Source organism: Orbicella faveolata, unplaced genomic scaffold, assembly GCF_042242905.1.
Source record: "Orbicella faveolata isolate gen_17 unplaced genomic scaffold, um_ofav_v1 contig_47, whole genome shotgun sequence".
Classification (NCBI taxonomy): Eukaryota; Metazoa; Cnidaria; class Anthozoa; order Scleractinia; family Merulinidae; genus Orbicella; species Orbicella faveolata.
In genome coordinates, this window is record NW_028301577.1 from 15572005 (window position 1) to 15597499 (window position 25495).

The following is a 25495-nucleotide window of genomic DNA, read 5'->3' on the forward strand; positions in this document are numbered from 1 at the left end:
AAATAGAGCGCATGCAAAGAAACCGCGTTGAAAAGCAGGATGATTAATAATGTGATTTTGCCGCTTTCTGGGCGGCGGTAAACGAATCGCATTTTTTTCACCTTTGTTTTTCATTCACTGTATTTTGGAGCAGTATTGTTTGTTGTCTTCTTTTTAGACCATTGCCGCTGAAGTTTTCCCCGCCTGTATGAAAAAATTTACCTTCAAGCAAACTTCTGTTAAAAAAACTGGGTTAACGCCGAGGACGTTTGTTTAAAGATCGGCAAACAGAACGGGCGTTTTCATCATTCAACGTTTTTGGCATAAATATCTCAATGAGTTATAACAAACCTTAACTTGATGAACACCAGAAAAACAGGAAAATAATGACTCTAACCCTTTCCCTGGGCATGGGCGGTATTCTGTTTTCAGTTTCTCCTAACGATGGAATGATAACTTACCTTATGATTTATGGCCGAGGGGGGGGGGGGTACTCCCTTGTATGGCTGTATAGGTATGTGCGGCCCCAAACGGTAGGGTTTTTCAGCCGTCTTGGTCATAAATAGGGTATCGATTTTGGCCATTTTGGTCTTATTATTCTAGACTCTAAGTCTGATACAGGCTTTAGTTTAGTTCTGGGTCGCTTCGATTTCACGTGTGGGCTGTATGTTTTGCTTAAGAAAATTCAAACAATTAAAGAAAGCACTATTTACTCACCAGAAATCGCAAAAGCAGGAAGTGAAAATCCACAATGGCTGCCTTGAGCTGAGGAGCTTACACTCATTGAGCCGTAATAGAGGAATATCTCGAAAATAATTTGTGCTTCACAAATTCTAGAATTTTTCAATACTTCCAACCAAATTCACTCTGTTTATCAACAACTAATACAGTTTAGTATAATTTCCAGAGGTGAATATAAGAATTGGACATTTTGATTGGTCGAAAAGCTCGGCATACGACGCTTTATCATATGACCCGTAGGGCCCCGCGCACAATTTCCTTGGAAAACCATAAGAAAAAAGCTCGCTGCCTTTGCCATCTCTTTGTAAACATGGTGGACAGTTGCTGAATGAAATTTTCATTCATTTGAAAAACATCAATTCAAGTCCAGGATATTTGAAAGGATGAAGAATTTTCAAAATGACTGCTGTCGTCCTTGGACCAAAAATCTCTTCAAGAACTCGTATTCAAGGCATTTAAGAATCGTAAACGCAGTGGTTACGTTGATCGTCAGCAGCTCAGACGATTGACCGAAATTTATTTTCCTCCAAATTAAAGCTACTCATCTTTAGACCATGATGACAACTGTGAACGAAGTCAACAACGATAAAACAAAGGTAGTGGTTCGCTCTTTCGTTTTACTGCCGAACTCGATGAGTAAATTGACTCACAATCGATGTACATGTAAGCACGGCTGCATACGTGTATTGCGTCTGTGTTTTATGTTTTAGTCTGTCGTTTTGTAGTCCTTGATATTCACCTCTGAAAATTATAATAAAACAATTATTCGCCTCAGGCTCAGTGAACATTGGTGAATTTTCACCAATGTTCACCTCGCCTTCGGCAAATATATATATCCCATCTGGCATCGATGGAGAACATCCGTAAAAACAACCGGCGATGACATGGGATTTTCAGATGGCCAGCGCTAACACCCCAGCTATATAGAACGTTTCTTGGCATAAGTCAACGCGGGAATGTTGATGGCCAAGTTCGCCTTTTTTTTTATTTCGAGCCTTGCCTAGTTCCCGTACGGCTTTCTCCTAGGCCTTCGCGGTCAGTTGATTTCGTTGACGTATCCCAGACGAACGGCCCGGACCACGGGACACGAAACGATTGACCGCGGCGAAATATTGAGGCCTAGGAATGAGGCAAGTTCGAGCCTCACTCAGTGCGCTTCGCTTTCTTTCTTCTCGCACCGTTATTTCCGGTTAACATCAGCAAAAATCAACTTCCGTCTACGCCGGTTAAAAGTCCACGCAAATTCCCGGATGAAGTCCCCTATTGCTAAAACTCATTCACTGCGCATGCGCGCATGAATGAGTTAAAAAGGGTTAAAAAGCATCTTGTGGCTTGTCAAGTAATCCGACAACATCAGGAGGAGGAGCTTGTCACACCTACAACACATAACATTTTGTACATTAGTATGCCATATGCCAATCATATGAAATCAGCTGTTACTAAGAGCCTGCACTATGCTGACAAAATTTCTTTGACTCTATCAAAAATCTTGACCAAAGATGGTCGTAGTGGTAACCTGTGGTGGGACTGGATGTGTCACGAAGTTCTTGATATATACGGGCAGTGTAGACTGTCTGTAAAACAGATTATAGTGATGATCGGAATCAAAAGCAGTACAATGTTTGTTTACCACAAAGTGTGAATCACATGGTGAGATCAAAGATCAAAGAGAGATCAAAGCGAAATCAACTTTAATAAAAGGCTGACAGTTTTCCCTCTGATGGTGTTCTATGAATTGAAAAATCTGTCAGTTTTCATACCTGTAAAAAATTTGTCCTACTCCAAAGCGGGACAACGCCGCTTTTTAAGTTTGATAAGGTTTGACTAAACTTAGTAGGACAAAAGAACTGCGAGCACTTATATCGCAGAACTGATGAGAAAATTTTTTCCAAAATGAACAAATATTGGCCTAGGGCGTACAAGCCCTTGATTTTTAAAACTCGAAATCTTCATTCTAATTTCATTTAATTAGTTTTAAGGTTTTGGTCTTGAAGAGATTCTGATATTTGATTCTGTTAACCCTGTGTTTATACTTGAGGTCCTTGAGCATTTACCGAAGCAAATATTGACTAAACCTTGGTAAAATTGTACGGTGTTTATACTGGATCAAATAACCGAGTTAAACCTGTCATAAATCACGATCAAATTAGCCTGCAAACGCAGACGTATTTCTGGCTGTCACTTGGTTCCGCCGAAAATTACGCGCTAGACGTGCGTGGTCATGGCTGCGAAACCAATTCTGGTTTGAAACCCGTTTACACGGAAATTTCGTTGAAAAATGGTGAAAAAGAACTTCAGAATATCTAGAGTTGCGTTAGAATATATTGTCCGAATGGCTACTCCGGATTTGGCTTACTTTTTTTTGCCATGACTAGTATGTAGATCGAAAACAAACGTTGAAAACGTGGTCGTTAAAACATGACTGACTGAGATTGATGCAATCTGGACACCACGGGATGCGAGATACTGTGTGACCACAAGTGGAAATATCTGTCATGTCAACCTTTGTTACCAACCTGCCTGATCACAGGGTAAATCACACTTTTACCATGGTTAACTTTCTATTGTCTCGGGCAGCATTAACAATTTTCAACAAAATAAACACATCACAACGGTGATGCCTGTAAATCAGCTGAAAAAGCTACGCAGTAAATAATAAAATCGGTCCAGGCTTGTTAGGATTAACCTCTGTGTCCTCGCTCATGGTTTCCAGGTGTCTCCCGAAGGCTGAACTTCGGGTGCATCGTGGCAGAGGTCAGGTTACTCGTAAAGTTAGGTATCAGTGAAAACGAGTAAACATTTAAGTAAAACATCAGAAGCATCATATTCTAAAATCGTCCTCGAACAAGCGATATTATAGTGGCAATCTTGGCTTTGTTATCCATTTGTTTCTAAATATTCTTTCAAAACGTCGGAGAAACGAGGAAACGTTGCAATTTTGTCGACCACGCTAAGCCCGGCACTGCACACTAATGGCTGATAGTGTGCGATGGCTCAGCCAATCAGATTACAGCATTTGCATTGGTGTACTGGTAGAATTCTACTAATGGATGATAGTGTACGAGTTGCTCAACCAACCAGACTGCAGCATTTGCATTAGTATACTAGTAGAATTCTACTAAAGACGAATAACCAGCTAGCACACTTCAATATACGTGACAATTCACACACACACTGCATAAATATCTACTGGACAGCAATGTATTTCACCTTTCTCTATCATTTACAAGGCTTAAAATGACCAAATAATGTTATATGTAAAATAATCTTGTTTCATAAAGCGGCGTTTGTCCTGTAGCAGCATTTTTTAAACCATGCATATATGCAGGTGTCGATAAGTCCTCTCCTGTACAATTCGTCCTTCACAGATGTTGTCTTGATAGGCACCGAAATTTGGCTTTCCAATCAGTAGTCAGGAATCAGCTTCTTTTCCCTGATAGCAGCTGTTATTGTGCCATATTTATTTTCCGACCTGATGATGCCGTATGTTGGTTACGGGACCCAGGTCCCTTCATAGCTGCAGCTCTTCTCACAGCCTGGCCATTTTCCTAAACTGTGGTACTGTTAGCACAGGAACATTTCTGGTGTACGCTTTCACTCTGAGGTTCCTGTCATTTGTCATCAAAACAACTTTCCTCTGGATAGTTATTGGCTTGTTTTCTGGGAAAAATAATAACCTCTAGTCTTACTAACCGAGTACGAGGGTCGCACAGGGAATTACTGGCTCGGGGTCGTGACAGTACGGAACAAGTGCAGCGAGGTCCGTGCAAAAACGACCGAGGGCCAATATTCCCCAGTACAGCTCGAGCAAGCTAGGTTAGTAAGTAGTTTCTTATATGTCGCTCGAAAACAAAAAAAATGCATGGCTTATGACCGTTTCCGTGTATGGCAAATCCCGACCACAAAAGAACCAAAAGAATGCTAGGATTTACCTCGAGACTACCTTGCCATACAATAAGAATATATAAAAAGATAATTATAGGAACTAGAATTGGTCTCAAGGCTGCTTTTCACTAACTCATAAGCGATTTCTATGCAGTTTTACATTGGAGGATTTGGGGCACTGTTTAATACAAGATAGTTCAATGCTCTTCCAAGCCTATATGAGCTGATCAACAGCAATTTCTAATTAACGCCAACATTAAGATGATATATGACATACATGGTATATATGATAGTACACATATGAACATTGTGTTTCACAGCGATTGGTAAAGATAAAAACAGGATATCAGAAGACAAACTCTTCACGTTATTGTAGTATTTGTATAAAGACAAACACTCTGAACAAAACTGTACCTGTGGCCAATCGGTTTACAAAGTTTTCTTCACAATAGTGCAAACAACATGAAAGGATGATGTCATCATTGCAGCTCTTACCCTAAAATACAGCCAACATAGACAAATTAAGTGTTGGCCAGTCTAGCGTAACCATGGCAAGTACCGTAGATTAAGTGCTGGTTAACCTGGCCACAACTATCTCTGGGCATGGGATAGCAATATCAACTTTCAAAATCATTTGGTTCATTTGTCGTCAGCTTTGGCCATTTGTCAATTCTCAGTGAGAATCTTGGTTTCCATAATTCATAATTTTGTGAAATTATTGCGAAAGCTTGCGTACCACATTGGATTTCATACCCTTCCATTCCAACCACGACAGGAACCTCCTCTTTGATCTCCTGCCATTCCGTCGTTTTTTTTTTTCCCACGATATCCGAGCTAGGAACAAGCTGAATTCCTACCAAAATTGGCAGACTTAGTCAGTTAGGACTGTGAAGCCACTTTACCTTCCTTCCTGAAGGATCTTCACTTCTGAATGCTATGGTATCTAGTTCAGTGCCCTTGCTGGTGACTGTTTTTACCTGAGGGTTTCTCTGACTGAACTCGTTCTCAAGAAAGTCAATTGCAGACCTGTAGAACATAACCAGTGAAATGACTATCCAAAAAAGAAAAATTTCTGTTGCCCGCTACTTCATAATGTCTTACCAGCCTTTCTTTTTCTTAATGTAGATTCCGATTAGAGAAGTTTTGAGGAACATTTTAAAATAAGAACTAGAGAAATCAGAAACGAACATTTCCCCATCCTCCTGACAGCATTGTCAAGTTCAAAATGTGAGTGTTGTGAAATATGATTATGGAACTACGAGAAAAAATGAGGTGAAGTATAGGTATGAAAATTGGGAGTACATTGTTCTACGTCAAAAGTTGTGCACGGACAGAGTCAGACTGAGTGTTTAGATCTGGTTTAGTTCTCTTGAAAAAAAAATCTCATAAATGAGGCAATCCAGTTTGTTTTACACATTTCTTCAGTGCTTTAAATCAAGGATGCTGACTTCCAGGTTGTGTTTTACTATATTAACTGAAATAATTTGTGTGTTCTTCGTGCCCTTTCTGTTTTGTTTGACCATCCTACTTTTGTTACATCAAAACAAAAATTCAAGTTGGCTGTTTGACAATCAATCGGTCACAGAGTGATGTTGTCAACAGCCGAAAAACAAAAACAAAAAAAAAAAACAATAACTTCATTCTGGCAAATATATGGAGCGGTTTTCAACTGAGAGTCAAAAGGTCTCTAAAGCCCAAAAACCAAAGCAGCAATTGTTTTTGGTTTTGCATCATCTCATTAAGTAGGTGATGCAAGTTTTTTCAACCTATCATTGACAAACGCAATTCCAGATTACTTTGAATTTAAAATTGCAAAATCTCTCATAGACACTTGCCTATTTTACAGAGTAACCATGACATTTTACTTCTCATATACAACTGACCTGGCATTCTCCAGAACGTACTGGGCATGCTGTAGATTGTTGTATTTGTACGGCTGGAAATCTTTCTTCAAACCGTCAAGTTCATTGATCACTGAGTGAGAAACAACACACGCATCAGCCAACCCAGTTATCTTTTAGCAAAATAAATCAACACACTGTATTCATTGATAAATACCCGTATTTCATCTTTTCACTGCCAAGAATATCGAAGTCTAGCTTTGTCTCGCCAGTGCTGCTACCAAAACAAAGCGCTTGCGTGCGAATTCCCAACAGTAAGACAGGAAAAAATGGAAAGTAAAATCAAAAAAGGAAATTTCAAGAAAACTCCAGTTTCAAATTGGAAATACTGTAAACAAAGAGTACCATCTACAAAAAAATTCTAGGTTTCTTTTTGCGCACTTCAAACCCCTCAGTGGCGCTATGTTCAAACGGGAACCGCTTACAAGTGGAGCCCGTGTCGTAGAACTTGTCAATTTGCCCTAGAGGAGCTGGAGGCAACTTAAGAGCCACTCTCCCTAACCACCACGTGAGGTGCGGCACAAGGTCGGAAAAATGGACCCCTTGATATTTCGTCCACAGATAACCTATGGTATGCTAAGAATCGTGATATAAGACTCAGGTTCTAGAGTTTTTACATTTTTGAGAAAAAGACGAAAAACCGTCGAAAACCCGTGAAGCCGAAAAATCATAGAAATGACGTCAAATTTCACGATCAGATAATCGACCTCGCGTGAAGGCGCATAGCAAATTATGGTTTTCTGCAGTTTACAATGTTATTTAGGAGGTATTGCTAAGCTGCTTTGATGACATTTTAGACTTACAATTATAATTCGATTTCTTTTTGGCCCGGTTTCCCGGCCGTTTACAGTTATATTAATTTACTTAGGGACCGTTCATTTTTTATGAGGGAGGGGGGGCTGGTGGGATTTGGGAAGCACCGTTTAAAAATCGCATGAACCCCCCTCAGCTTACCAATTTTTTCACATGGTCCCCCCTTATAGCGGTCATTTTTTTGGGATGACCCCCTCCCCCCCAAAAAATTGAACAAACAATATTCAGATTTCAACTTTTTTAATATTTCTCTATTATCCCCCTACTTCACGTTATTGTGCTCACTATGAAGACAATATTTACAATCTCTATACGACAGAGAGCTGTTGTTTAAAAAACAAATCAAAAGAAAGAGAAATCAATTTCGGATCTCCTAGTTGTGGCTCGCCCTGAGCGTGTGGCATTTGGCCTCTCATTGGCATCTTCCTCATCTGAATTGATGAATGCAAGAATGACGTCACTTGAGTCATCTTCTCCCCCAGAGTCAATGGCATCACTGTCATACTCATCATTGTCACTTTCATCCCTTTCACTGCTATCAGCACTTGCCCTGTTGTCATTTTGTGTCAATGTCCTGGCATTTCTCAGTGTTGGTTGGCCAGCTCTGAGAGGACTCTTCTGCTGCAAGCATGAATGTCTTACAATTGCCTTTACTTTCTCACTCTTGCTGCTTTTCAAATGCTACTTCAGCCCGTGGTGGTTTGAGTACTTGTTTAGTTCTGGAAAAAGTAGCTTTTTAAGCTTGGTTAGATCTTCGCACAACTCAGTCCAAGGATAATCCTCCTCCCTACTTAACTTTGCCTTTTCTTCTGCTCTCTTTTTCCTTTTAAATTCCAGCACTTCAAGATGCTGAAGATAATCCACCACAAACTTCGATTTGACAATAAACTTATCTGCAAATAGAGCAACGCTCTCTGGGTCAGATAAAACCAGCCTGCCACTTCCATGCTCTTTCTTCTTTATATTGTTAATCCAATCGGGGAAAGAGCGCATTACTACATGAGCATCATGAAAGAGGCTCATTCCAAAATGCGCAATAATGGTGAAAGCGACGAGTCGTTTAAGAAAAGGTTTACAGCTGAACGATCCAGGCAGTTTGACATCTTACAAGCAAAAGAAGCAATCTTTCTAAGTGCGGATGGCTGTTCAGAAAGGGCGAGTGAGTTTTCCATGCAAGGGTACCAGTTGAAGTCCAGTGATGGAAGAAAACTGAACTTCTCCTTCAAAAAGCACAGAGCAATGGTGGAAAAGTTGAATGTCACATTGAAAGATGTAAAGGAACACGATTCCACACTCTTTCAGTCCAATGGGCTTGCTTTAAAGCAGGGCGAAGAATTTGCCCACAGTTTTAATGTAAAACAGATCAAATGTACAGAAGCTAAGTTGACGAAGGTCACGTAGGACATGGAAGCACTAGAAAATAAGAAGAGCAATTATAACAGCATATTCAAAGGCATACTCAAACAGCACATCAACAAAAGGAGAAGGAAAAAAGAAAACCGCAGAAAGTCAAATGAAAGAAAGAGGAAGCGGACTGAAAACAACGTCCAACGGGTTTATGGAATCTGTGTTGGAAACCCGTTAGGAAATGATCTTCCACAATGCCTTGTGTACCCTCCTGGAACGGCCGTCCCGGAAGAGTGTCTTAAAGTTGAGGATGTTGCCACGTCGATATTTAGAAGAGATGGGCCATACATCGCACAGCTCTTGGAAGGGAATTATTTCACCAATGCTGCAAGAAGCAGAATCACCACCAACCTTGAGCGGGAAGTCAGAGATTATGTTTACACCTTCATGTACCCTGAAGAGTACACTCTGACGGAAAGCATTGCTGCTTCTTGCAGCATTGGTGAAAGAGACTCCCATAGTAGCACAAGCGGCGACGAAGAACTCGACGACAGCGGAGATGAAGATGAGTGCCACTGAAAGTTGCATTCAAAAATAACAGTGTTAAATACTTCTTTTCAGTAGCTACAAATGCTTTTTGTCGCCAAACGTTTTTTTAAAGCAGAAGGAAAATTTGTAATAAATTTGTATCGTGACTTCTATGTTTATTCTATAGCAATTTTTTTGATATTCAAACATTACGCCTTTTTAAAGTTTTACTAAAATATTTCACGTGACACCCCCTTTTCCCCTTATTTTTTTGGGATGGCCCCCCCTCGAAAGCCATATTTTTTCGCATGGCCCCCCCCCAAATCCCACCAGCCCCCCCTACCTCATAAAAAATGAACGGTCCCTTATACAAGTAAATTGAACTGGCGAAAAAGTCGATTTCTTTTTGGCCCGATTTCCCGGCCGTTTACAGTTATATTAATTCACTTATACAAGTAAATTGAACTGGCGAAAAAGTCGATTTCTTTTTGGCCCGATTTCCCGGCCGTTTACAGTTGTATTAATTTAGTTATACTAGTAAATTGAACTGGCGAAAAAGTCGATTTCTTTTTGGCCCGGTTTCCCGGCCGTTTACAGTTATTAATTTACTTATACTAGTAAATTGAACTGGCGAAAAAGTCGATTTCTTTTTGGCCCGATTTCCCGGCCGTTTACAGTTATATTAATTTACTTATACTAGTAAATTGAACTGGCGAAAAAGTCGATTTCTTTTTTTTTCTTTTTTTTTTGAGAGTGTTGCACAAGCTTAGCCTGGAACCGGCGTACAAGCTCGATGTCAAGATATGACCCTAAATTATAAAGCGCGGCAACAATAAAGCAATGGAAAAATTAACTGAGAACATCAAAATTATTTGCCTTCAAACACCCATTTGGAAGGTAAGCCGCCATCGAAGTATTACCTCAGGTTTACTGGGTAGTTTTAATGGGAAATGGCAGGGTTTTTCAATGGTTTGCTCAGAAAGCGAGCTAAGGCTAGTCGAATTGTTTACATTTCCTGATTAAACAAAATCTCTTCGAAAGGTCAAATTGGGTCAACTTGCATGGGGCCGCTCGCCTCAGAAATAACTTTTGCCAAGAAAAAAGTTATATCACGTTCAAAAACAGCTCTTGAACTCGCTAGAATCGAATTTTGAAAGAATTCTACATAATACTGAGTATGTTTTGAGATGTTTGAAAACGGTATGGAATTTTTGATTTTCAAAGTCTAGAAACTTCGGTTCTCTTCGCTTGCTCTCCAGGAATTCGGAATTACAATTGTAAGTCTAAAATGTCATCAAAGCAGCTTAGCAACACCTCCTAAATAAAATTATAAACTAAGGAAAACCATAATTTGCTATGCGCCTTCACGCGAGGTCGATTATCTGATCGTGAAATTTGACCTCACTTCTGTGATTTTTCGGCTTCACGGGTTGTTGACGATTTTTCGCCTTTTTCTCAAAAATGTAAAAACTCTAGAAACTGAGTCTTATATCACGATTCTTAGCATACCATAGGTTATCTGTGGACGAAGTATCAAGGGGTCCATTTTTCCAAACTTGTGCCACATTTTTTCAGTCTCATTCGGTCCCTATAGAGAGTCGCTCTTACGAAAGGTGATTTCAGGATCAGACTCCTCCAAGCTATATGGGGGAAGTTGGCATAAACACATACTATCTGAAGCAATACTGGCTTACCTATGAGAGGCACAACAAGAGTGAAAGCCTGACAGGCTACAATAGCCCTGAGTCCATCCAAATGATCCACAAAACAGTTGGTATCAGGCACCAGGTATGCTGGATAGTTCTCGAACATTAAACGTGGCTTAGAAACGTGCTCCTCTATTACAGCCTGTGTTTATAAAACGCCGTTATTATTAACAGGACAAAACTAAATAAAATCAATTACTAGCTGAATTGGACATCTTTCACTGAGTCACATGGGAACTAAGAACACTATAAATCATAAGCTATCCCTAGATTATATATCCTCCAGATATTCTGAAATGCTCTCGTGAGAAGGAAAAGTAAACGATCCTGGAAATTATGTTTAGCAAAGTTAGGAAAACCTACTGTAAACTTTACAAGTGGATGAGATATAAAGCCTTTTAACTCACTCGGCTAAAGCTAACTCCAAATTCAGTAATACGAGGTAAATATTAGGAGTATTGATTTTTTATAATAACTGCACAAATTATCGCGTGCTCATTGGCTAATTTTCATTGTCAATGAGCGGACAGACACATGAATTTATAATTTTGGAGAATGACACTGTCAGGGCCTGCCGCAAACCACAGAAAAGTCCAGACCTAGGTTCATGTTTTGTATCTCTCGCGCTTAAGTCCCATTAAAACTACTCCCATTAAAACTACTCGGAATCCAAACTTTCGAACAGCCCAGCGAAAAGAAAATTGGTTTAAAAAATCGGGACTTTAAAATATCGGCGGTAAATTTCTGCCAAGTCCAGTGGAGAGGAAGAAGCGAAATGGAACTCTTAACTCAAGAAACAGTTTTGGGTTTTGTTAATGGCTCCAAGAGAAGGGGAAATGTTTGTCAAGCAAACACAGCACTGGGAAGTTGTAGCTCTATAATATTGCAATCATCTTTAGAGTAAGGGAGTAAAGGCCAAGTAATGGATTACTTTAGCTTTATCCTCTCTCTCCTTGTGATCTTCCGCTTGTTTTTTTAGGGCATCTTTCTTGGCCTACAAAAGACATTATAGAAGATAAATGTTCTACTGCTGTAAACTACTTTATCTGTAGAGTGCTTCCCTCAAGTGCAAAACTAAACCAATATACATAGCTATGCCACAAATCAAGCTGTGAATGATCTTAAATCCAGTTGTCTGGTACCAAGATATCGACTAAAGCCCTACCTTGAGTTCCTTTACGTCTTTTTCCACCTCATCACTGTTATGGAAAATTATTAAAGCAAAGATTTGTTAGGAATAGTGAGAAAGCCAGCTGGAAAGCTAATAAAAATACGGATGAAAGCTAAGATCTGTCAAATTGTTGAACAATAGCACTATTATCCCGTCTAACTCAAGCCACACATTAACTTAACTACACTATAAACTCCAGTTTCTGGACAGCATAACATATCTAAGTAACAAAACAAATCAAAAAGGTGCAGGGTAGGTTAAGATTGAAAGAGATTGAAACAGGTTTCCAACAACAAGCTTAAAGGATTTAGGCTAGGTTTTGCAAGAAAGTGCAACCCATGTTATGTTAATTTGTAACATGGTATTGTTAGTAGTAACAGTACATGTATGTTGAAAAGCAACATACAACATGAAAGAAGGTTTGTTACATTGCAACTACTTGAACTGGGCCACTTGGAAGAAAATTGACTTATGAAAACGTTAATTGAGAACAATGAATGCCATGAATGGTGATCTTTTTCGGAAATGGATCAATTAAGACGACCCACCCAGACATTACTGTTCCACAACATAATTTTACATGAAGTGAAGGCAAATTTTTTAAATTTTTTTTATTTATTTTTTAATTTAAAGTAACACGTCTTAACAAATAACACGTATCACAAATTACAAATTACAATAACAAAGTACTCTGATATGGCTGTAAGGCAAATAAAGAACTGTTTTACTTGAATATGTTTACAGTCTATGCTTCCATACTGTAATCATCCGGATCTCACCCAGGCTCATCCTTGATGGAAAATTATCATAATTTATGAAATCCAAATTAATTACTCATTTCTGCTCGTGACTACCACATTGAAATTGTTGAAAGCTGTTAAAAATTGACTATCAAAAGAATTACAAAGTTTCCTGAGTGGTCTTTAACTTTGTTGGATTTCCAATTTCTTGCAGAACACTGTAATTGTCGTATTTTTCAACACAGAGTACTGGTTCGTTCATAAGAAAAGGTCACCTTCATTTGTTCTCACTTGACGCTCACAGTGGGCTGATCATAAGTCACACTGTACCACATACCCTGAATCCAGCTCTTCACCTTCGCTCTCAATAATCACATCACCTTCATCATCTGATTCCTGAAACAAACAGAACTGTTATCAATGGAGGATTTTGGAGTTGGTCACTGCCTTGGGTTAATAAGGGAAGGTTTAGAAACCAATTACCACTCAGAAACTAGTTAACATTGGTTAAAAACTAAATAATCTATTTACTGTTATTACCTAGCTAGTGCCACAGTTACACCATGTACTACCTCAGTAGAATCCTCAGCTACAAACCTCATGTTCGTCATGTCGTGATGTGTCCAAGTGAACTGTGACTGAGTCTGCTGACCCCTTAACAGGTGACACTGGAGTGCTCTTTATCATTGCAGAGAACTCTCCCTTCTCATCATCAAATTCTAAAGGAGGGTTTTCCAAGGAGACCAGAAAAACAGCAAAACCCTTCAGACACTGGCAACGGAGATAGTCCTCAGCCAGGTTCTACAAGAAACATAAGGAATTCCACTTACTCTGCAGAATTCAAACTAACAGCTATCTGCAGTTGATAATTAATTATATCACTAAGGTAAAGCTAGTGAATTAGATGTAGGAAATGTTTGTACTACTTTTTGCTTGCCTTGACCTATCTATCAAGAGTGTACAACTGTAATGTCATGTGTACTAATACGATCATCATTATAAATTTGGCATAGAACATTTTCACATGTAATTTGTTGTAGTTTACTTTTCTAAAAATCAACAGTGTCCACTTTACCTTGTTCTGTACATCAGAAACTTTACACATTTGTCTGGCGGCTTTGTTCAATGGCTTAAATCCAGCAAGAAATTCATCTTCCCAAAGGGTTACTATCTCATTACCTAGGGCATGACATACAGGCCTGCTATATGATTGACTACATTAAACATGACATAGAACCTCAACTCCAACTGTTTTTAAAACACATCAAATCTTGTTAATGAAATTATATATCGCAAAAAAATTAAAGCAAGGAAAGTTATGCAAATCATTTTGTGACTGTCTTAAACCTTACACGTGGAAAATTATTTTCATATGGATCACGCAAGGAAGACTTTAGTTACAACGTATTTAAATTTGCTAACTGAATCACAAAAGTACGAAAAATCGCGCGATTTCTAAGGGAAATAGTTGTGTTTTTCACCGACATCCTAGTAGACCGGTGTTGTTGTGCGAAGAAGATCATTGCGTGTTTGTGGATTTTTTTGTTTTGTATTCGATGAGATGCAAAGGGAGCAATAATCCATCCAAAGAGCACAATAGTGCTGTGATACATAAGCGGTATGGCGAATCAAAGATTCAGGTTGTGGTGCTACCACCGAAGGGCCACAAGGCAAACAAGGCAAAACAAATAAATTCTTATGGCAAGAAAATGCGAGAAATGGCAAGCTCCTGCCCACTCCGGCATGTTTCCGAAAAGCACAAATAAGATTGTCTGAGGTTCTTGGCGGACAATGCTTTGACACAACAGCATTTTGTGCAATTGTGGTTTGTACAAAGTACGAACTAAAGGCCGCCATCTTCAACACAGGTGGAAGACCGATTTCGCGAAGATCACTGTCTGAAGACAATATCGCATTTCAGTCGGCAAATAAGTTGTAAAGTCTTTCTCACGCTTTCTTGTCAAATTATTGACAAAAAAAATCCATAAACACGTAACGATGTTCTTCGCAAAACAACACTTCAAATGGTACTTTTTTTTCTCAGAAATCACGTGATCTTGCATACTTTTGTGATTCAGTTACCAACAGTTGGCTACGCTGTAACGCAAGTCTCCCTTGCGTGATCTATTTGAAAATAATTTTCCATGTGTAGAATTAAATAAAGTTTAAGACAATCGCAAAATTATTTGCGTCACTTTGCTTGTTTTAATTTTTTGTTGTAAAACGTCGATCCAGAACAGTTTTGTCCTGAATCGTAAAGGAATCTACTTCAAAATTCCTCAAGGATGCTGCAAGATCCTGTAAGAACTTATTCTAAAATCCTGGCTAAATTTTAGCAAAGATCTTTCTCAGAATTAGGGCCAAAATCTTTTTAAGATCCTCATCATCTTTTCTCTAAGACCTTTGAAGATCATGCAAAGTTTTCACCAGTTACCCCACCACGGTCATGCAAATTTACAACCAATTACTCAACCCATTTACACCTGGAGATTTTTGGCAAAATGGATTTTTGTACATTTTTGACATTTTCAGCATGAAAATGAGCTAAATTAGTTCCAATATACTCAAAAAGGCATTTGTAACATGACAACATGCCTTTCTTTCCACTAGCATTACGTTTTATGACATTTTTGCTTGGGTATGTGCAAAAATCAAAACTTTGAGACAGTTTTTAGATGAGAAAGTGACCTAAATCTTTAGGCTTCTCAATGTTTTATTTCTTATTTTTGCCTTTCCTTTCTGTCCCTTTCTTATCTTTTGCTGCAGTTGTTGAACTTCTACTCAGCTTGCTTCCAGTTCAAGAATTCCTGAGACGGGAAATTCTTTGGTGTATTTTTCGTGCTCAATTGACCCAATCACTCTGATCTGGGTATCACTGGAAAGATCTTTTCCTCCTTTTCCGCTTGTCACGGGCAGTTACCGGTGGCACAGACGTCAATCACAATAGGTTAATTAGGAGAGATTTTATTTCCCCTGTTAACAGCAATAAAAAACAGGAATTTTTCTTACCATCCTCATCCTGAACATTGTCAATATCCACATAGGCTATAGCATTTGTGAACTGGCTCACCGATTCCCAAAGATTTCTATGGGTACTAAAGAAAAATAATTGCATAGTATTTAAAATGTGTCTTCCAGCAAGACATATTCATAGACAACAGAAATGAGCCTTAAATGAAAATATTCCTGCTATTTGAGGTACTGCAACAGAAAGCAGTGTCTCATATGAGTTACACCCCATGTGCTTTTATGAACTGATACCACCACAGATGACTATATCAGTTGTTAAAACAGCTATTTTCATTTGATCATGAAAATCTGTTTCCCCAAGTGTTCCTGATTTGTTTCATCTGCAAACAATTTGAGGAGACCAAAACAAGATAAAAGGTTTCTGACTATAAATATCCCTAATATAGAGAAAGCCTTGTTCTATATTAACCAATCAGAATGCTAAAAAGTGAGTGGTGTCAAAGAGAGAAGCCACTCAGCAACATAATTATGTACTCTTTACTCTGACTATGTTAAACCAACCATAATCCACGAGCATTCACCTCGTTGTTTAGTAGACCAATCATATTGCCAACGGCTAGTTTGTTTATGTTTATTGTTTCATAGCCATACCTAAATGGTTCTAACAGTCTCAAACGAATGGCCAGACATTACAAACTAGTTATAATCATCTTGAGACTACTTACACAAAAGTATAACAATCATGTTAAACCAGTAATACTTGTAATAATCCAGTAATGTTTCGGTTTCAAGAGCATGCTTTTTATTTATGATTTACACAATAAGATTGACAGTACTGTTTGTAATGTCCCAAGAATCCTGTGTGAGGAGTGAATTAACAGTGCAGGCATTCTGCAGGTCTGAACCACACTTATTATCTCTTTGTATATATAGATTTAGCCAAGCCTAAAAGCGGAGCTCCTGATTACAATAATTAACCGTAAAGGAAAACGAGGATTTGCTCTTCTTGGATCATAAACGTAAATCAAAGACTCTTGTGAGCCAGCTCATGGATGAATTGGATTAGTCTAGAAAAAGTAGTCGAATAAAAAGGAGGAATTGGTGGATTAGGAGTATTGAAAGTTATTTGGAACGTTGAAGAGTACTCGACAAGGCAAAATATAGGTCCGCAGAGCATACATGTGCCTGCTTACATTTACTTGATATAATTAGTTTATAGCTGATAATTTTTGACATGACTTTTTGAAAGCTTTTTTGAAAGCTCAAGTAGTACATGTACTGCGTAACTAGGTAAGTATACAAAGATTAAACTACAGGCTGTTTATACCACCTGCTTATGAATTTTAAAATGGAATATATTATTTTGATTGGCAAAGGAACATTGCACATGTCATCATAGTTCCTTGCTCTCTTCTGAGAGACTAGTGTCAAATAACATCTACAGTCTGTTGCACAATGAAACATTAAATGAGAATTCACCATATATTCACCAGTCCAAAATTGACACCCAGTCAGAGGAGTTGGTTATAACATGTACAATGTATAATATTAGCGAGTCAGCAGTGCATTTTGGGTCAAGGTAATTTGGTTGTGGTCTTTGTTCATTTAACATTCAACTATGGTATTACAAAACAGCTAAATGCTATTATGCAGAAAATACGTCACATGGTTTTGACATTTATATTTTAAAACAATCAGCTTGAGAATGGCCAGAATATTTTGCACAATTTTACTTTAGTGGGACATGGATATTGCCAAACTCTTGTTTATTTCATGCCGTGGCAAATGTAAACAATTTGATTTTAGCTAGCTGGTAAATGGGAATAGAGAGAAAAGTGTTTCTTGAAATATTATAAGAATCTTTTCAGACAGTTTTCAGCATCCCTCCCAGATAGATCTACTTGAAAAATAGGTCTGCAATGCGTACTTGTGGGCTTAGGCATAGTTTTATTACATTCGGTCAGAGATTTTTGTTTTTAAATATAAGTATCTGGTAGTTGAATAGACCAATTTCGATGTATTAAAATTCAGCCCAACACAAAAGGCCTCAGCATGGGGCTCTGGGGAATAAACCCTACAAACTCTAATAATAAGTTATTGCAGTTATTCCCCAGAGCCTTGTACTGAGGTCTATTGTTTCAGGCTGAATTTTAATATATCAAAATTGGTCTATTACTACAAGTGAGGTGATCACTGGAAAGATTATTTTTTCATCCATTATCATTTAATATTTATGTGTATATTAATTAATCATTTTAGATAGTGCAGGTCCACATCAGGACTTAATGTCTTGCCAGTTTCCCAACCTGCTTTACCAAATAAATTATGTATGTACAGTATTGTGCAAAAGTAATGAGAGCGAAATGCGCGAATTTCGTTCTTTGTCGTTGCGAACTTTCAAAGAAAGTTCACACGAAAATTCAAGTGTCTTTTCGCATTGTCTTGAGCATTATTTCTTTACAACAAGGATGAAAATTTGCGGGATTTTCAAGACCAGAGCGACAATTCCTTACCAGAGGGGTAATTCCGCTTGCAGTATGCGAAATATCGCAGTGCAGTGCGCTGACCAGTATCAAGCCATCAATGTATCGTTCTCTTGTGAACAATTATGGTCACATTGACGCTTTACTCTTCTATAAAATTCGCTGTTGTTAATGTGTTAATCCATCTTTCATGGCAAAGAACGTAGAGAATTTGAATCCTTTGATTGTTTTCAATGACATGAACTCGCTAACCTAAGTTTTGCCATGTCACCCTGCCAGCAAGGCAGGTACAAAAGTCGGACTGCTAGTCCGGGTAAACTCGGATGAAAGTAAAATTCTTAATAAGGTCTTTTTGAAGGCCTACTTCACCTCAAAATTCATCCAAAGTGACATCAAATTCAGTGATCGATGGACAAGCAGACATGTTGTTTATCTAGTGCCAGGTCTCCATGTGCCCAGTTTCCTCAGCTGTTATCACGTTGGGAAGGAAAAGTGCAGAGATGTTCGGATGGCAAGTGCAAAAGGGAAAGACACGGTAACAGGTCGTTTCGCCAACGTCTCATTCGCCAACATCGTAGGTCGATTTGCCAGCGTCCTAAGTCGCTTCACCAACATCCTACTGGTCAATTCGCCAACGTCTAAATAAAAGTTTACCTTCACTTGTGTGTGTGGTCATTTATTTCAATACCTCACCTAGAATTATTTTGCATGCAAGAGCACCTCATTATTTACGACAGCAGTTCTCTGCTACACTACCCCTCCTGCTAAGATTTTTTTTTGTACGAACACTAACGGGGGGAGGAAGCGTAACTGATTTATAACAATCAATACAGCTTGAATGTTACTAAAACTACAGGTTAAAAAGTCTTCAGCCGGGTTAAACAGATCTGTAAGAGACTGGCCTGAATAGTTCGATAATAGCTTCGAACCTTCGACGGTAATATTGCAAGGTTGCGCAGACCTGGGTTCATTGTGGCTGCACTGTGAGTACTTTCGCGAGTAGCATTCCTTGTTCGATGAAAACAGGTTGGCAAACAGACCATTTGAGCTTGCAAGCTTTAAGACTGCAACAAACAAAGTGATATCAGCTTTCTCTGGACATAAGCAAGGTAAGTTTGTGAGAAAAGGCTTTGAGATATTACTATCACTCACGATGATATTAACATTTTTATTGCGCACGTTCTTGTTTTGCTCTGGCTTAATTCATCTTACTACTGGGAATTGATGGGAAACTTAAGGAACAGAGCAAATTTTTGCTAGAAAGTTCGAAGGAAAATTTGAGAGCGAATTTTCACTCAAAAAATCGGACCAAATTATCAACAGACACAAATTACTGCTCAAAAATTCGCTTTGACTAAAACAATGGGCAGCGGGAAAATTCATCGAATTTTCTTTGAACTTTCGCAGTGAACAAAACTTCGCCATTTTTCGTCGAAAAGCCCCGAAATTCGTGAATTTCGTCGAATTACGCTCTCATTACTTTTGCACAATACTGTATGCGTGTATGTATGTATGTATGTATGTAAGATAAAGGTGTAGAAATAGGTGAATTATGTAACATAATTTTTTGGATTTCTGGTATCAACATAGATAGGTTGTTACAACTTTTAAGTAGGAAATTTGTTGCAGAATACTGTTTACTCTTTTGAATTTATAGGGTATGCAGAATTGGCCGATTTTCGTGAAGTTTTGCCCAAACATTCCAGGGATAATGACAAATGAAAGTGTGTCTCGAAATTTTGATATTTATTACGTTTTTTCTGTGGTGTCCATTTACACAACACATCTTGCATATTTTTTGCTACTCCAACTTTAGATGTGAATATCTAGACAACCAATCAGAATATCAAAGAAGCATGACACTCTTTTGTTGATTGATGCCTTGTGAACAAGACTCTACAGCCATTTTGCTTGTGCTGAAGCATCCGATCACCGATAAATTCAATAGAACCCTTGTTCGTTTCATGCCTAACTGGCTCCTGAAGTTTCTAAAATTAAACCCTGACATTTCATGACAGAGAAAGAGCCAGAACTGGACAAGAAGCAATGAAAAAAATTTGAAAGGTGCAAGAATTGCACCACTGTTGCACACAACATTTGCTTAATTCATAAACATGAATGAGGCAGTAATAGGTGGTATAAAACGATCCACAAGACTATGTGATAAAGTGTAGGTAGCACTAACTTTTTCAGAAGTGTAAAACACATTGTAGGTTTAAGATATTCCAAGGTGTCTTTGGCTACAAAAAGAAATATCCATCATACTTAAGTGCTAAATAGTAATGAAAACCAACGGTAAGATTGCAAATTTGGTTTGCAAAAAGACAATTTATATCAGGAGTTTTTTTCCTCACCCCAGCCCAGCGTTGTCAAAGCATTTCAACTCTAAATGTTTCAAACACTCCGTCACTTATCCCGAAACAACTTCCTGTAAGCTGCATAAATTACTTGACCTTTGCCACAGATTGTCTGACATTTCCAAGAAACTTTTTGGTTTCTCGAAACACCCACATCTTGCCAACATAAGCTACACCTTTTGTTTAAACATCAGAAACATTTCAAGGCCTTTTAATGGTTTTTGATATCCTCGTTTAATTTCACTGTGCAAGAAAAATACCAGCGAAAATAATGTGCTATCTTTCTAGGAAGTCATCACTGTCTTGTGCATAACATTTCCACGTTCTAAGGTAAATTTTGAACACAACTTTGGCTGCCATTTTGTCTTGGTCTTCTCAAAATTTCACGTGATTAAAATCTCCAAGTTTTTTCAGAGATTTTGTACCACATGACCCAGCCTTTGCCAGGGTCTTCTCCAGACGAGCCACCATTTTGAAAATCGTTGAGGAGAAGGCCCTTCTCAGGAGAGGAAAACCAAAAAGTGATACCTTGCTAAAAAGGCTTCGGAATCTAGCTGAGAAGTGAGATGACAAAAGTAAAAACAACAAGGCATTGAGGTAATTCAATTTTATTGCAAAAATATCACAATTTCAGCTAAAATGTTGATTACTGTTGTAGTCCAAAAATATTACATTGGTTTTTTTAATCCTTGTTTATACTTGTTTGGTTGGAAATGATTATTTTTAACTCATGAAAATTTTTCATCATGAGACAAAATGGATGTAATTAGTTTTTACTATGCTGCTTGATAACCATGGTATGCCGCTTGATAAACCATATTGATTTGTTTCACTGACAGCATGAATATTGTTTGTTTCTAGTGCTTAACTAAAAATCTTAAGACATACTTTAAAGTGATCCAAAAACATTCATGTCAGCAATTTTTGACTTTACCATCGACAATGAACTGACAGTGTTGACTGATCCATGCCAATCTTTTTGCGACTTGTTTTGGCTCCTTTCTGCAATACCATTAGCAACTGATTTAAGTTTTTGAAAATCATCTCGCTCACCAAAAACAACAGCTGCAACTTTTTTATTCTCCAAATCGTTTCTTTTAACTAAAAAAGAACTCTATGAGGTATATTTGCATGACTATTGTGTCATGTTTTGATCTGACACCCTCTCAATATCATCCCCCACCAATACGCAAACTCAGCAAGAAATGAAAAATGTAAACAAAAGAAGTGGCTTAAATTTTGGCCTGTAGGCAATTTTAAAGCTTTCATTCAATTTTGTGTTCATGAAAATCTTCTCATGCACCCAAATTGAAATTCGCATTGATTTGAAAAGCAGATGTTTTCTTTCCTTTTCTATGCACAGAGATCAAACTAGGAAACATTTTGAATATAGCCAGTGTAGCAGATGTTTTCTTTCCTTTTCAAGGCAGAGAGATTGAACAAACAAGTGAAAAGTGGGAATACTACCTTCGAATATGATATTACCATCAATGCTGTTCTGTTTGTTTTTTTTAATTTGCTGTCAATGAACTTGAAAAATATGTAAAGCATGCTATCAATTTGAGCTCTTGGAAATCTACTTGCTCGGCATTCTCTTTTCAGTCTCTCAACCTGACCTTTCTTTGCTTCACAAGTATTTATGCTGGGCACTTTCATTGTGTTTACAAGCAATTTTTAGTACAGAAGAACCGCTAAACGTTGCCCTAGCAAATTTAATCTTTGCCGTCACCCAAAGTGAAATTTGCTTTGGTCTGAAAACATTTCATACTTCAGGTTGTGCATTTATTTGCTTGTGTTCCTGGGTCTGTTTGAGCCCTTTAGAAAAGATTTGACTAGAAGTAAAAGAGGATTACATTCAAAAATATCATCTTCTCTGCTGCTTTGTGAAATGCGATGATCCACTTATGTCTCAAGTTTTCACTATCTTCAAGTTAGTTTTCACTATCTTCATTAACTATTAACTCTCATCAGAGGAGAGATTCTCAGGTTTCATAAAATCCTCAGACCTTCAACATGACCTATAACTATATGGGATTATGCAGTTATATTGTATAATCCCACAAAAAATTTGGCTGAAAATAATACTCTGCCATGAAAACCCCCAGCTAAATCTTATACCAAAAAAGTTCAATTTTGTTTTGACCTTGAGTGAAGGGGATGCTTTTATTTACAATATTTGTTTTCTCCATATAACTATGCCTAAGGAGAGAGGGAATGGACTTAATAAAGTTTTATACCAGGAGGCTCCGCCCCAAGGTCCAAATTCCTTCCCTTTTGTAAAGCGTTTTTTTTTTCAGAAAAGGTTACACTGTTACATACATGTAGCTTCCAGCTTGAAACCCTTTTCACATACCTACAGTAGACCCACTATATCTCTTTTCATGGGTAAATTTGCAATTGTTTGAAATCCCTGCCTTTTAATCATACCTCCTGCCTGATAAAAAGTGTACCTTTACCCAGCTATAACAAAATAAAAAGGGTATTGAAGATTGTAATGTACACAATAAAAATAACAATTTTATTTCTTGAAATGGAAATCATAGTATTTTATTATTTTCTTGACAAGTTTGTGTTTATTTCACTAGCAATGCAGAAATTTTCAAAAGGATTGTTGACAAGTACAATCTATATTTAGTTCAAGTTTTATTCCAATTGTTTGCATATCTAGTTTCTAGAAGCAAAATAAAACTCTACATAAGATAAGATACATACATCACCAGCCACCATGTGCGTTTGACAGGGCTTGTGTTTGACATGATTGGACAGTAAATCTCTCTCGCAAAAAGTAGATCTACACATACAGTGTCTTGGATGTTAATTTGTCTATCCATCACTCAAATTGTAGAGTATATTTACTCAATCGTGGATCCTGACTTGTATACCATCTGTGAAGAAATGTTCACTCTGGTTGAACTGCATAGAATAAGGAAGAAATGTAGTGTGAAAAACAAAATTAAAAAACAAAGCAATTTGAATTTTTTTGCTTGAAGCAAGCTTATTTTAGAACACAAATTAAAGCAGGGATTTCAAACTTCTGAAACGAGTACCACCAGAATTTCAATGTGTAAATTAAAAATAATACAATACAGAAACAATGAAGCCAAAACTTAACAAGAACTTAGACTTACCTTAGACTCTACAAGGAGAGAAAGCAAGTGGAAATCATCAAATTCTCTAGCCAGGAAAAAAGCTTCTACACTGCTAAACACAATCTGACTTTCTAAATTTGTCTTGTATAAATTCTTTGACCTTGCCAGCCACACTGTTGTGACTGATACATGACCACAGTTATAAATGTACCAGTACCTCTCTCAGCTGTCATCTACATGTGAGCAAAAGCCCATAGCCAAAGTACTACATATTAACAGAAGCAACACACATGAACCCGAAATAGTCGATCTCAACTTGAGAGGTCTTCAAGAAAATTGTACCCAGGCTCTCCCTGATATCGGACCAAAATGTATGACTTTCTAGTCCCCCTGAAACCTGCCAAACATGGGCTGAAAACTCTCTGACAAAACCAGTACTTAGCAGGGGAGGAAGGAGGAAAAATGTTTAATCCAGGTTTAATTAATGAATAAATTAATTAGAATGGGGTGAGTGAGTGAGTGAGTGAGTGATTGAGCGCCATCGGACTACCTGGTAAAGGCCCATGAATGATGTCATCCATGAGCTGAAAATGATCATTTGTGAGCATGTAATTGTTCAGTGCGTGGATTCGCTATTTTTTCCAGTTAACTTTTCACGAACTATACCCAATAAGCATAACCAAGATTGTAGAAATTATAAATGCATATATCAGAGACTTTCCAAGAGACGATTGTGCACTTGGAATATGTCGGAAGAAAAGTCAACAATGTGCCAGGGGTTAATTTGTGCTGAGATTTTGCCTTTGTTTGCACATACTCCCTCCTTCTCTCCCAATATATAACCTGACTTGAGCCTGTGATCCAATCAAAAACCAGTACCTGGTCAGCAGTCAACTTCAAAAAAAAACACGACCTTGATGAACTCTAAACCTGATTCCATGATATGGCAGGGCTCGAATTAAAAAAATCGTAAGGCCGCCTTTTGGTGACCAACTGGAGAAATTTAGTCGCCAGATGCAAATTTTTAGTCGCCAGTTTGTATAATCAATAGAATATTAATTTTGGGGCTGGTTGAAAGTGTTTAAGCTTGTTTAACTTCATCATCCGGTTTCTGGTCGCGTGGAACTCACTTGCACAAGTAATTACGAAAATACGAGGACAAAAAACTAACATAGTTATACAAAACAATCTTACCCAAACTTAATAAGTAAATAAGAGTTTCTAGCCACTATCTTTGTAGCTTACGGGAGAGAAACATGACTGTATGGAGATAACACGTACAAAGGAATCAACATGGCCGATTCCATTCATTACCAGATCTCCTCTTTGTAAGGAAACCAATTGCCACTGAAACAAAGGCACAGTAAATGATGCAGTAAATCTTCCTCGCTAGCTAATTTGTTATGCATGATGATTTACATTGTCTCGCACGTGTCCTCTCGGAAACTGGTGGAAACCCAAGCGGAAACCACGTGAATATGTGAAAATCAAACACTTCGTTCCAGCAGTCTTTTTGCAAAATTCTGCACCCATGTTACCAAGGGAATAGCTGTAATGGCGTCGAAAATATCGTGGACAGAAGTTGGTAGAATTTGGAGGTAAACTCGCTTTGTTTTTGTGATTTGGCCCGTTTTTTTTTGACGACGAAAGCAAAGCAAGACGAGACAAAATGTTTGTTTTACCTTTAATCTTCTAATTTAAATCTAAATCATAGAAAAATCTGGTCGCCACATTGACGACTAAACCAGAATTTTTAGTCGCCAAAGAGAAAATGTTAGTCGCATT

At 38.0% G+C, this 25495-nt stretch overlaps 1 protein-coding gene across 1 annotated transcript in view; it reads right to left on the reverse strand.

Moving 5' to 3' along the window:
• Positions 1-3905: 3905 nt before the first annotated feature.
• Positions 3906-25495, reverse strand: part of LOC110059706 (telomerase-binding protein EST1A-like) — a 51730-nt gene continuing 30140 nt past the window's right edge. The window contains exons 8-18 of the mRNA XM_020766429.2: positions 15821-15906; positions 13887-13990; positions 13409-13612; positions 13149-13207; positions 12066-12099; positions 11832-11894; positions 10889-11042; positions 6489-6579; positions 5508-5631; positions 5020-5101; positions 3906-4380 (exon numbers count right to left, since the gene is read on the reverse strand). Of these exons, the coding sequence (XP_020622088.2) occupies positions 4250-4380; positions 5020-5101; positions 5508-5631; positions 6489-6579; positions 10889-11042; positions 11832-11894; positions 12066-12099; positions 13149-13207; positions 13409-13612; positions 13887-13990; positions 15821-15906 (1132 nt within the window). The 3' untranslated portion in view covers positions 3906-4249. The remainder of the gene's footprint in view (positions 4381-5019; positions 5102-5507; positions 5632-6488; positions 6580-10888; positions 11043-11831; positions 11895-12065; positions 12100-13148; positions 13208-13408; positions 13613-13886; positions 13991-15820; positions 15907-25495) is intronic.